Source organism: Corvus kubaryi, unplaced genomic scaffold (assembly GCF_017639235.1).
Source record: "Corvus kubaryi isolate FWS band 111438036 unplaced genomic scaffold, C.kubaryi_AGA036_p1.0 123, whole genome shotgun sequence".
In the NCBI taxonomy this organism is placed as follows: domain Eukaryota; kingdom Metazoa; phylum Chordata; class Aves; order Passeriformes; family Corvidae; genus Corvus; species Corvus kubaryi.
In genome coordinates this window covers 883,658-896,593 of record NW_024580658.1, presented here as the reverse complement: position 1 = coordinate 896,593, position 12,936 = coordinate 883,658, and the positions used below count along the sequence as shown (strand labels likewise).

At 68.6% G+C, this 12,936-nt stretch overlaps 1 protein-coding gene across 2 annotated transcripts; it reads left to right on the top strand.

Annotated features, from left to right (window-relative positions):
* The first annotated feature begins 1,502 nt into the window (after positions 1-1,502).
* Positions 1,503-11,772, top strand: NGFR (nerve growth factor receptor). 2 transcript variants are annotated; one of them, XM_042017313.1, is made up of 6 exons: positions 1,503-1,631; positions 5,023-5,164; positions 8,332-8,691; positions 10,128-10,371; positions 10,702-10,862; positions 11,382-11,772. In XM_042017313.1, the coding sequence occupies exons 1-6, from the start codon at positions 1,578-1,580 to the stop codon at positions 11,681-11,683; spliced, it is 1,263 nt and encodes a 420-aa protein (XP_041873247.1). In that variant the 5' UTR covers positions 1,503-1,577; the 3' UTR covers positions 11,684-11,772. The 2 variants fall into 2 exon arrangements, with proteins under 2 accessions (XP_041873247.1, XP_041873174.1); XM_042017240.1 differs by lacking the exon at positions 1,503-1,631 and having other exon boundaries at positions 4,924-5,164.
* The last annotated feature ends 1,164 nt before the right edge of the window (positions 11,773-12,936 follow it).

Below are 12,936 nucleotides of genomic sequence, written 5' to 3'. Positions count from 1 at the left end.
GCTCCCCCGCTGTGCCAGCCCCGCCACGCGCCTGCCCCCATTCCCGCTCCCGGGAATGTCCTCAGGGCCGTTGTCCCTTGTCCCCTGCAGCCGGAGGAAATCCGGTCACCCCATCCCGTCCCTCTGGGGCTGCGGTGTCGTCGGTGATCCCGTAAAAACCCCTTAAAGCGCCGGGATTGTCCCTGCCCTCGCTGCCCGTCCCGCCGCGGGCGGGCATCCCGAGCCCCGGGCCGGCATCCCGAGCCCCGGGCGGGCATCCCGAGCCCCGGGCACAGCCCGCCCCGTCCCCACCTGGCCCCGGCGTGGCTCTTTTGGCTGGGAAAGGCTTCTCCATGTGGCTCCCAGATGTTCCGCCCGTGACGGAGAACAAACGGCAGCTCCGGCTCGGGTTTAATCCCGTGGAAAAGCTGCGAGTAAGGGAATTCCGTGAAGCCCTTCCCGGGATGAGCCGGGCGGCAGCAGCCGGCCCCGAGCACCTCGCAGAGCCCAGAATTGGCTTTTCCAGAGGAAATCCAGCGGAACGGCGCTTTCCCGCCGGGACCCGCGGGGATTTGGGGAGCTCAGGGGCTCCCGTGGCTGAAGGGGTGGGAACTGCTGGGTTTGGGAACCCCAAAAGCACCTGCAGGGGCCGGAGCGGGGAGGAAACACCTGGAGCTGGACGCGCACGAGGCCAAATCCGCTGTGCCGAGGCCACCGTGGCCGCAGGAGCCACCCCGGGGCAGTGGCAGCGTGCCCGGGCCGTTCCCAGTGCCACCAGTGACTCCCCGCCCATTGTTCCGGTGACCCCACAGAGCCGTGCCCGGGGCTGACGCAGCGCTGCGGGATGAGGGACGAGCCCTGGCATTTCCAGCTGCCATTCCTGTGGGATCCGGGAGGGCAGGAGGCCGGGCAGAGTCACCCTGCGAGCATCAGGACAAAGGAGGGCGGCACGCGGGGACCTTTTCAGGGACCACGGGACACGGGATTTTTTGCTGCGGAGAGCTGAATGACAAGGATTTAATTCAGTCCCCGCCGCGCGTTCCCCTCTGAGGGCCTCTCGGTGTCACCCGGACCGCGGGGACAGCTCTGGGGGTGTCCCCAGTCTGTGGGTGCTGCCCCTTGTCCCCTGCAGCCGGAGCAAGTCCGGTCACCCCATCCCATCCCGCGGGGCTGCGGTGGTGTTGGTGACCCCAAGGCGGGGACAGACGGACGGGGACAGACGGACGGAGGCGGGAGGGGATGGGGAGGGGGCTGAAAGGACGGACAGAGAGCACGGGAGGAAAAACGATGGATGGAGGGCGAGAAGAACCGAGGGGTCGAGGAGCCCCGGCCGGACACGGAGCGAGCGCACCCCAAAAGCGCTTCGTGGGCGGGCGGCGGGGCCGGGGGGGCCCGGGCTTTGTGTGGCGGCGGCGGAGGAGGGTGCGGGCTCGGCCGCTCGTGATGCTCCGGGGGCGGGGAGGAGGAGGAGGAGGAGGAGGAGGAGGAGGGACTTGCAGCCTTTTCTGGCCGCCTCCGCGGCGGAGGGCGGCAGAGCGACGGCAGCCCGGCCGCGCTCCGGCTCCCGGGGCTGTCACCGGCCCCGCTCCCCCCGCGCCATGGCCGGGCTCCTGCCGCCGCCGCCGCTGCTGCTGCTGCTCCTGCTGCCGGCGGTGAGTGCGGGGAGCAGCGTCCGGGGGGAGCAGCGCCCCGGGGGGAGCCCCGAGAGCCCCGGCGGGCAGGGGGATGCAGCGTCCCGGGGACACCGGGAGTCGCGTCCCGGGGACGGCGCGGAGCGCCCCCGGAGGCGCCGGGGGATGGAGAGTCCCCGAGGCACCGGGCGGGGGTGGGATGGAGGGTCCCGGAGGCATCACACGGGGGTGTTTGGAGGGTCCCGGGGGTCCCGGGCTGCTGGCAAGGAGGGTCCCGGGGGTCCCGGGATGGGAGGAGGGCTCAGGGGACAGCACAGGCAGGAGCGGGGTCCCCGTCGTGCCGGGCTGGGGGGTCCCGGAGGCACCGGGGGGGCCCCGGCGGAGCCGGGCAGAGCTCTTTGGGGCGCAGAGGGAGGTGAGGCGGGGGTCCCACAGCCCCTCCGGTCCCGCTGCCCCGAGCTCTGCCAGTGCAAAGGGTGGCAGAGCCTCAGTCCGAGGGGAGGGGGGAAGAAGCCCCCCCCCCGCACCCCCAGTGCCTTCATCACCTGCCTCCCACACACCCCCCAAAGCTCTCCCAGACTCTCCCTGCTCCAAACTCTCCCCGAGCCAAGGCTGAGACCCTTTTCCTGCCGGCAGAGCCCTCGGCGTGTGGCCCAGACAAAAAAACTTCAGGGCACGGGGAGGGGGGGGCCGGCAGAGGGGGGGGGGTGCCCGGAGTGGGGCGGCCGGGGGGGTCCAACCCCGCAGCTGGGGCAGGATTTGGCGGGGGTCCCAGGGGGGTCGTCAGGCAGCCGGACACCCCTCGGGCAGGATATTAAATAAAGGTGGAGTTCAGCGGCCCCGTGCAGGGGCTGAGGAGCGGAGCGGGGTTGGCACCGCCGTTCCAGGGGGCTCCTTTCCCCCGCATCCCCACGGGTCCAGGACGGACAAAGCTCCCCAGGGATGCTGTGACAGCGGGCGGGTGGCAGGAGGGACCGGAGCTGTCCCGGTCAGATGGATCCCAGCGATTTCCCCCCAGGGCATCGCCCACTCCCCCCCCGCCCCGGGCTGTGATGTCCCCAAATCGCCACTTCCCCGGGTCGGGGCCACCTCGGGGAGCTGGTTCTGCCCCCCAGGATTGCACCTGCGGGGCTGGGAGTGTCCCCGGGGGTCCCCGGGGAAGGGAGACCCCAGATGTGCCCCCCCAGCTGTGTCCGCACCCGGGGACTCCCCAAACCCCGGGACCCCCCAAGCCCCCCGCGCTCGCTGCTCGGCCCGGAGCCCTCCCGCTGCCCGGGGCTGGGCGGATCCGCAGCGCTCGGACGCGGCTCCCCGAGCTGCCCAAACTTCGGGAATGGCTGGGAGCCGGGATTTGGCCTCTCCCAGCCGCGGGGCTCGGCCAAGAGAGGCAGAGCGCGTCCGCCAGGCCCGGGGGCAGCTCGGATCTCGCTGCCGGGCTCGTCTCCAGCCGGAGCATCCCCTCCCCTCCCCGCGCCCCTGCCGGGCTGTTTCCAGCACCAGGGCTCCCAAATCCCGCCCGGAGCGGTTCTGTCCTCACCCGGCAGCGCCTGCTCGGGCTCCAACCCCCCCGACACGGCTCCAAAAGCAATTAAGAGCTTCCAGAGGTGTCGCCTGCGCCCTCCGCCCGCGCCCCGGGCCGGGCCAGCTGTCAGAATGCTTTATGGCGTTAATACCCGCGGCTTTGTCGCCGGGAGCCGCGCTAATAACGCGCACATTTCCGCGGCCTAACGCGGACCAGGTGCCCCTTCCCGGCCTGTTCGTCCCGAGGGGGGCTCAGCGCGCCCAGAACCCGAAGGAAACCCCCGGAACGAGAGGGAGGGGTCGAGGCACCTGGAGCTGGGAATTGCATTTTCCGCAGCGTTTGAGGAGCGTGGGCGGTGGGACCCGGCGGGGGGGGGGGGGGCCCCGCCCCCGGGGGGGGGGGGGGGGGGGGGGGGGGGGGGCCCGGGGGGGGGGGGGTGGCACCGGCCCCGGGAGAGGGGACAGGTGGCCGGAGAGGGGATCCGGGTGGCGCGGCCAGGCCAGTCCCACGCGGAGCTGCTCGCAGCTGCCCACGGCGTGCGGGAGCCGGGAGCTCTGGGATCACGGGGAGCTCTGGGATCGTGGGGTGCTCTGGGATCACGGGGAGCTCTGGGTGCTGCCGTGGCCAGCCCAGTCACTATTCCTAGCCAGCCCCGCTCCCGGCCTCTGGAAGCGCATCCCTGGGGAGCTGCGAGCGGCCAAACCCTGCCCCAATGGGGCAGCGGGATGAGCTCGGCCAGGCTGGCTCCAAAACCCCAAATGTGCCCCCCACGAGAGGCCACCGCCTCAGCCCAAACCCCTTCCCAGGTGACATTTGGGGGTGCTGGGAGGCTTCCCGATATTCCAGTCCCTCCTGTCCGCCCGGAGCGGGCTGGAAGGGACTGGAAAAGGGCTGGAAAATGGAAAAAGGAGCTGGAAAAGGGCTGGAAAATGGAAAAAGGAGCTGGAAAAGGGCTGGAAGAAGGGGCTGCCAGGCCGGGCTGGCGGAGCCGCGCCGGGGAGGGGGAGCGGCCGCCTCCCAGCGCAGGGTAATTGGAGCACTTTGTCATTCAGCTGCCTGGAATTGGCGCTCCATTGTCTCGGCCCCGCCGGATGCGGCGCGCAGGGAGCTCCGAGCGCCGCTCCGAGCGCGGGGACGCGGCCAAGGCGCTGACGAGGCCGCCAGATGCTCCCTCCGAGCCACTCCCCCCCCCCCAAAAAAATCAGCCGTGGGTGGGTGGCAAAGGGATGGTCCGGCCCCGGGGCTGCGAGAAGAGGGAGCAGGAGGAGGCCTGGAAGGACTGGAAGCTCCAGGAGAGGCTTCCATACCCCGGGGTGGTGGCCAGGAGGGGTTTTGGGGAGCAGCTGCCGATGTGATTTCAGCCGATTTTCACCCGTGGGGTGTTTGTGGCTGCCAGGTGTGGGGACAGGTTGTTCGAGCAGGGACACCCGGTGCCACCAGACAGGGTGTCCAAAGCTCCCGGGGCTCCCTCAGCTCTTCGTTTCCATCTGGTTCTGGTCCCCAGGCGGTTTTGTGGGGCAGAGCTGCCACCCCGGCTCTCCAAACCCTCCCCCGAGGCAGGAACGTCTCCTGTGCCATTCCCCAGGCTGGGAAGGGCTGAGCCCTCCGGGATGGCGCAGTGCCCTCACAGGAGGTGGCTCAGGCGAGGCACAAGGACAAACAGAGGCCACCCCACCCCAAACCCCCCCCCCGGGGGCTCTCCTGGCTCCCTCCAGCTGCAGAACTCAGCAGGATCTTTCCTGATGAGTGAATTTTGCCTGGAACAGTGCTTTTTTCCCCCCAAAATCTGTATTTTGCGTGAGTAGGATGTTCCCAGAGCAGGCCCTTCCCTGGGTGTCACATCATCCTCCGGCGACAGGAGTGACCTCCCGGCTCTGCTCTCTCTGCCAGGGACCCGCCTGGGGCTCCAAGGACAACTGTTTCTCCAAGCTGTTCACGGCCAGCGGGGAGTGCTGCCGGGCCTGCAACCTGGGCGAGGGCGTGGTGCAGCCCTGCGGGGTCAACCAGACCGTCTGCGAGCCCTGCCTGGACAGTGAGTACCCCCTGAGCCCCCCGGGGCTGCCACGGGGTCAGCGGGACCAGGGACAGGGGCTGGAGTCTCCCCAGGCATCTCCTTGTTCCCTCCTGGAAGCGTCACAGCATTCCCAGCTCAACGCCTGTGCTGAGTCAGGCGGGGTTGGGGCTGGATTCTGGGGAAAGGGTTAATGAAAGTGGGATATTCTTCCCCCAAAATGGGGCTTGGGGCGCGGGGAGCGGCACAGCCCCAGAGCTGGGGCTGGACAGCGCTCTCAGGCACAGGGTGGGATTTGGGATGGGCCCTGTGCAGAGCAGGAGTGGATGATCCTTGCGGGTCGGGATATTCCCGGATTCCCCGAGCCGTGCACCGGCACCCGCGTTCCTCCAAAGATTCCCCCCCGTCAATCCCTCCTCTCCCTGGGCTGGGATCTCTGATCCCGGACACGGTTCCAGCCCCATTCCCGCTGTCTCTCCACCTGCTGGCCCAGCATCCACCTCCGTAAAATCCCCCTTCCCACCCCGACTGACCCCGGATCCATCCCCAGGGATGCCTCCCCGTGAACCACCTTAATTATTTTACTTTTAAACCTCGAAAAGGCCACAAAACAGCAGCAAAACTGAGACGGGAGGGGCAGACCTCGGGAGGGAGGGGACGGCGCTCTCCAGGCCGGCTCCAGGCACGATTCCCGAGTCCAGCGCTCCATAAATGTCGGTGGGAGCCGCGAGCCGAGCGCGGCGGGAGCGCGGGCAGAGGAACCGGGCAGGGATCGCCGCTCAGACAATGCCGGGGCGGCAGCAGCGCTCTGCCCTCCCCAGGCACCGCCGGGAACCCTCCGGAGCGGGATCTGTCGGGAAAAGCGGTGCCAGCCCAGCCCGGGTGGCTCTGGGGAGGCGATGGGAGAGGGGGAAGGGCCGGAGCGGGGCTGGCGGGGAGAAGAGGAGGCAGAGGAGGCCGGAGGAGCGGAGCAGGGACAGAGCAGAGCCAGGGCACCGCTAAAAATACCTCGGCGTCCTGCAGGATCGATGGACGGCGCTGCCTCCCTGCGCCCGGCCGGGAAACGGATCCCAGCCAGGGGCTGGATCCCACTGAGGGATGGATCCCACCAAAGGAAAACCCTCAGCTCTTCCCTGAGAGGGATTTTGGAGTGGGGAGGGAAGGAAACCTGCAAACACCGCAGCCGTCCCTTGCTGGGATGGGCAGAGGATCCCGGTGGCTCTGGATCCCCCTGGATCCTGCTGGATCCCGCTGGATCCCGCTGCCGCGGGCTGGGCAGGTGGAGGCAGCCCCGCTGCTGGCAGAGCCTCCAGACTGAGCCCCAGGAATGCGGGCACGGCCCAGGGCTGGGATCCCCACCTGCACCCCGGGCTGCCTCCTCCGAGCACTCCCTTGGACACGTTCCCGATCCGCCGGCGGAATTGTTTTGGAAAAAAACCTGCTGCAACCAAAGCCTGGCCCCTGCCAAAGCCCGGGGGGGCCGCAAGAGACCATCCCAAATGGAGGGAGGTTGTTCTAATTTCCCATTTTTGCCCCATTCCGGCCCCCCCAATCCCCGATTGCTGCCTCATGATTTATTTATCCCTCGCAGCCTCCCGCGCTGCCGGGGGAGGGAGGGATGAGGGAGGGGGGCCCTGTTTGAATCTCGGCTGTAATCGCTCAGCTCAGATACCTTCGGCTGCCACTGCAAATGTGCCCACTCAGCCGAAAGCCTTTCCTGGCCACTTCCCCGCTCTAATGGGGCCCATCAATAATTCAGGATAATGCGAGGGATGAGCCCAGGTTAATGGGAGCCGCGTGTGCCGCCCCGGGGCTGCTCCGGCGCTGCTCGCCTGGCCGGGCACAGGGCAGCGGCTGCTCGGCCACCCCGGGTAGCCCAGGGCCGGCAGCACCAGGGACAGGGTGCCCAGAGAAGCCGTGGCTGTCCCACCCCCGGGAGTGTCCAAGGATGGGGTTTGGAGCAGCCTGGGATAGTGGGAGGTGTCCCTGCCCAGGGCACTGGCTGGGATTTAAGATCACTCACGACACAAATCATTCCATGATTTTATGGTTTCCCAGTCCTCCGGTGTCCTGCAGATCCAGGGAAGGCCTCAGGAGAGGTGCAGGGGGAGGGGAGATGCTGGGGATGGGAAAAATCAGCTGCCGAGGCTGGGATGGGACTTCCATCCCTCCCATCCCACCCATGCCAGGGGTTTGGGATGCTTCACTCCCCTCTGGAGCAGCCCAAAATTCACATCCCAAGGAGCTCTGCCCCGAGCCTGTCCCCGGCTCAGCGTCCCCAGGGAAGCTGGGAGCTGCTGGGAGCGGGAATTGTCCTTCCCACACCATCCCCGGCATTGATCGGGGTCAGCTCGAGGCCGCCTCGTTCTCCGAGGAGCGGGGATTGAGGCGGGATCCCCAGCCCCTTCTCCATCACTCGGGCTGGAATTTCCCTGGGATGAGGGACGAGGCTCCGGTGGGATCGCTGGCAGCGGCCGGTGCGGGGACAGCAGCTGCGCCCTCCAGGACGGGCTCTGACCCCTCTTCCGGGGCTAAAAATATCCCCAAACTCCTCCGGGAGCGGGCAGAGCGAGGGCCGGGGATTGATTTCCCTGGCAGCGCGTCCTGCAGGATGAAACCGGAGCGCCAGGAGCCCCGGGGTCAGGCAGAGTCAGCAATTAAACGCTGCCGCCTCCTGTCCGCATCACACCCCGAGCCGGGGACACGCGGGCGGGGAGGGGGCGCGGGGCCCCGGGGACCCCCGGGCAGGATGTGGAGGAGAAAGTGATGGGATGCGAGGAGCAGGGATGGCCGCGGGATGCCCACAGGGACCGTCGGGAGGTCAAAAATGGGAATAAAACCAGGAATTAGCGCGGGGACGTGAGCAGAGAGCGCTGGGATGGGCACTGAGGGCAGCACGTCCCGGCTGGAGCCGCGGGGAACTGGGAATTGGCGGCGGGAATGGGGAAAGCGTTAATGGGATGAGGAGCCTTGGGGGATGCTCAGAGCTCGGAATTTCTGTGGGAATGGGGAAGGTGCGAATGGGAAGAAGAGCCTGAGGGAGGCCGGGAGGTGCTGGGGGGCCGCAGAGGGAAATGCTGGGAGCAGAAGCACGGATTTGATCCCAACCACGTCCCGGCCTGCACCAGCAGAGCCGAGTGACCGCGGGGACACCACGCCGAGGCCTCCGTGACCCCGCATCCCCACAGGTGTCACCTACTCGGACACGGTGAGCGCCACGGAGCCGTGCAAGCCGTGCACGCAGTGCGTGGGGCTGCAGAGCATGTCCGCGCCCTGCGTCGAGTCGGACGACGCCGTTTGCCGCTGCGCCTACGGATACTTCCAGGACGAATCCAGCGGGAGCTGCCGCGAGTGCCGCGTGTGCGAGGTGGGCTTCGGCCTCATGTTCCCCTGCAAGGACTCGCAGGACACGGTGTGCGAGGAGTGTCCCGAGGGCACCTTCTCCAGCGAGGCCAACTTCGTGGACCCCTGCCTGCCCTGCACCACGTGCGAGGAGAACGAGATGCTGGTGCGGGAGTGCACGGCCGTGGCGGACGCGGAGTGCCGGGGTAAGAGCCGCGAGGAGAGGGCGCTGAGCTGCCCCGGTGTCGCTGTGTCATTGTCACAGCTCCGCTGCCACCGCAGGGAAGCTCCCGGTGAAGCTGCCCAAGCGTGGCTCAGCCTGGATTTAGGGAGCGGCGCTGGGATCTGGCAGTGCTGGGCGAGAGAAAGGAGCTGAGGCTTCCTCACAGCCCCCATCAGCATCCCAAACCCAGCTCCAGGAGGAAAAAGGGGAGAAATAAGGGCAGAGCTAAAAGCCACGGGTGTGCTGCTCCAGCCGGGGCTGCTCCAGCCGGGAGTGCTGCTCCAGCCGGGAGTGCTGCTCCAGCCGGGAATGCTGCTCCAGCCGGGGGTGCCGGCAGCTCCTTGGCAGGGACAGCGGCCATTCCCTGGCAGGGACAGCGGCGTCATTCCCTGCCCCGAGCCCGAGGGGAGAAAAGGGCTTTGTCCCGGCCGCCGTCGAGCCGCGGCCCCGGGGCAGCTCCTCGGAAGGGTCGAGTAAATGGAGCCACAAGTCAAGGACACAGGGCCGGCTTTGTCCGCCGGGAGCGGCTCCCAAAGGGCAGCGGGGCGGGGACACAGCAGGGCAGGATGTCACCCCCCCCCCCGCGGGGGCTGGCGAGGCGGAATTCCAGCCTGGCACAATTCCAGCTCGGCACCGTGACACCGGGGGCTGGCAGGGGGGTGGCAGGGCGAGGTCCCGGCTCCCGCCGCGATTCCAGGCGCATCCTCACTCCGGGATGGGCTGGGGGACGCGGCCCGGCCCCGGCAGTGGCACCGGGCAGAGGCCTGGAGAGGGCACAGGGAATTCGGGATGGGATGGGATGGGATGGGATGGGATGCGATGGGATGGGATGGGATGGGATGCGATGGGATGCGATGGGAAGGGATGGGATGCGATGGGATGGGATGGGATGGGATGGGATGCGATGGGGCAGCCACGCGTTTCCCTGGAGCAAGAGCAGACGGATCCGCTCCGTGGGACACGCCTGGGCGCGGCAGGAACGGGGTCACTCCCGGATGAAGCCGGCAGGGGTTGGGAAAGGGGCAAATCCAGGCCCTGGCGCTCCGGGAGCGGCTCCGTGCGGGGTGTGGGGACACCTGGGTTGCCTGAGCCCAGTCCTGGAGCGGGTTTGGGGTGGAGGGGAGGCAGCTGGGGCGGCTTCCCTGGATTTGGGGACCGGCAGCACCAGGAGCTGTGCTGGGAAGAGCTGCAGGACTTGAGCAAAGCCAGTGCTGGGAAAGAGCTGACAAAGCCACGGCCACCTCCAGCCACCCCCGGGGCAGGGGGCAGCTTTGGCTTGTCCTGGAGACAAGCAAGGCCAAGCCTGGGGACAAGGGGACGCGGCAGAGCTGTCACCTCCGCAATCCCACAGCCTTGGGAAGAGATCCCTGCAGGAATCCCTGTCCCGATCCTCATTTTCCTTCCCCTCCATCCTGGCAGGTCTCCACCCTCGCTGGACAACGCACACCCCGTCCCTGGCGGGCTCTGAGAGCCCCGAGCCGGCCACCAGGGAGCCGCCGGGCACCGAGGGGGTGGCCAGCACCGTGGCCGACACCGTCACCACCGTCATGGGCAGCTCGCAGCCCGTGGTGACCCACGGCACCGCCGACAACCTCATCCCCGTCTACTGCTCCATCCTGGCCGCCGTGGTGGTGGGGCTGGTGGCCTACATCGCCTTCAAGAGGTACAGGGACCGTGACAGGGACCGTGACAGGGACCGTGACAGGGCTTTGGGGAGTGGGGAACGGTGGGACCCCCACTCCAGGTGTCCCACAGCCACGGCTGCCGCCACCGAGGGCACCGGGCCGGGGGATTTCCAAAATGGTGTGAGGAGTGAGGCAGCTGCGGGGTGAAGAGGGAGGAGGCAGCAGGGTGGGGGACCCGCTGCACCCCTGTCCCTGTCCCTGCCTGTCCTGGAACCAGGACAGAAACCAGAAAATGGGACAGAAACCAGAAAATGGGACAAAACCCTGCCAGCCTCGGGGACGTCACCTCGGTGCCCCCATCCCCACAGGTGGAACAGCTGCAAGCAGAACAAGCAAGGGGCCAACAACCGCCCGGTGAACCAGACACCGTCCCCCGAGGGGGAGAAGCTGCACAGCGACAGCGGCATCTCCGTGGACAGCCAGAGCCTGCACGACCAGCAGCCCCCCGGGCAGGGCACCCAGGGGCCAGGTGGGACCCGCTGGGACAGCCCGGGGTGGGCAGGGGCACCCTGGGGCAGGCAGGGACAGTCTGGGATGGACAGGGGCACCCTGGGATGGACAGGGGCACCCTAGGATGGACAGGGAGGATGGACAGGGACAATCTGGGATGGACAGGGACAATCTGGGATGGATGGGGAGGATGGACAGGGACACCTAGGGATGGACAGGGGCACCTGGAGGTGGACAGGGAGGATGGACAGGGACACCTGGGGATGGACAGGGACACCTGGGGTTGGACAGGGACACCCAGAGATGGACAGGGACACCCTGGGATGGACAGGGACACCTGGGGATGGACAGGGACACCCTGGGATGGATGGGGAGGATGGACAGGGACACCCTGGGATGGACAGGGACACCCTGGGATGGATGGAGAGGATGGACAGGGACACCTTGGGATGGACGGGGACACCTTGGGATGGACAGGGACACCTGGGGATGGACAGGGACACCCCGGCACGGATTTAAGGCCGTTTCCCCCTCGCAGCGCCCAAGGCGGACGGGAGCCTGTACGCCGCGCTGCCGGCCAGCAAGCAGGAGGAGGTGGAGAAGCTGCTGGGCAGCTCGGCCGAGGACACGTGGCGGCAGCTGGCCGGGGAGCTGGGCTACAAGGAGGACCTGATCGACTCCTTCACGCGCGAGGAGTCCCCGGCCCGCGCTCTCCTGGCGCACTGGGCCAGCCGCGAGTCGGCCACGCTGGACGCGCTGCTCGCCGCCCTGCGCCGGGTCCAGCGCGGGGACATCGCCGACAGCCTGGCCAGCGAGTCCACGGCCACCTCCCCCGTCTGAAGGGCGGCCCGGGGGGGCCCCGCGGGGTCCTCCCGCCCCCTCTGGGCTCTCCCCTGCCCGGGGCCGGAGGGGAGGGTGGGGAGAGCCCCCGGGCCCCCCCCGGCTGCCCGCGCGGAGCTCCCGGTTCCGGTACCGCCCCCTCCCCGCGCTGGCCCCGCCCGGCAGCCCCTGACGGTGCTGGGGGGGGCTCAGCCCCACCCTGATCCCAAATCCCGGCTGCTGCCGGAGCGTTCGCAGCGCCGGGAGGCTGCGGGAATGGATGGATGGGTGGATGGATGGGTGGATGGATGGATGGATGGATGGATGGATGGATGGACAGATGGACAGATGGACAGATGGACAGATGGACACGGGAGTGACCCCCGTGCTCTCAGCCCTCTCCTCTCCCCCCTCCCAGCCCCTTCTCCCTGGGGCTCCTCTTCCTCTTGCCCCAACCCCGCTATTCCCCAAATCCAGCTGCTTTCCCCCAAAAAGCAGAGAAAAGGCGGGGCTGGAGACCCCCGGAGCTGCTGCCCCGGGATTTGGGGGGGGGGGGGGGGGCGGGGGGAGGGGACCCGGCTTCCTACACTGTGAAATTCGGGGGTGCGGCCCCCCCGAGGCCCCACAGGGATTTGGAGCCGCCGGGACCACCCCGGACTTCGAGGAGCAGATTCTGGGGTGCCACCAGCTCCTGTCCCTGCAGGGGACACCGAGGGGACGGCGAGGGTCCCACGGACACGCCCCGTGGGGGACGCTGAAGGTGGAAAGCGCTGACCAAGTGCCTGCCCCGGCGGGGACATCACCCAAGGGCTCCGCTCCTCCTTCCCCGCCTGTCCCCGATGTCCCCGCCCTGTCCCCGATGTCCCCGAGCTGCGCCGACCCCGGCCGAGGCCACCCTGCCACCGTTGCACTGTCCCTGCTGTCCCCACCCCCGCTGAAAGGGCTCCTCCTGCTCCCGCACTGTGAAGGTGGCTCCGAAATGTCCCCGCGGGTCCCTCCCCGCCTTGGGTGACCCCAGCACGTCCCCCTGTCACCGCCGGGGAGGGGACATCGCTCAGCAGAGCTCAACGTGCATTTTTGGGGCATTTCAGCCCCAGCTGGGTGACCTGGAGAGCGGCCCCGGGCTGGGGATGTCCCCTGAGCTGCCACCGGGCTCCCGGGGATGTCCCCTGAGCTGCCACCGGGCCCCCGGGGATGTCCCCGACGCTTTGAGCTCTCCTCGCCCGGAGCATCCCGAGGTTCCCGCGGAGGAGGCGCTGCCAGGCGAGCCGGGC

Excerpts from the sequence above, each read along its gene's own strand:
- NGFR (XM_042017240.1), top strand. The coding sequence starts at position 4,939 with ATGTTCCCAGAGCAGGCCCTTCCCTGGGTGTCACATCATCCTCCGGCG. Across the intron at positions 10,372-10,701 it reads GCCTACATCGCCTTCAAGAG|GTGGAACAGCTGCAAGCAGA; the intron begins GTACAGGGACCG and ends CCATCCCCACAG. Across the intron at positions 10,863-11,381 it reads GCAGGGCACCCAGGGGCCAG|CGCCCAAGGCGGACGGGAGC; the intron begins GTGGGACCCGCT and ends TCCCCCTCGCAG.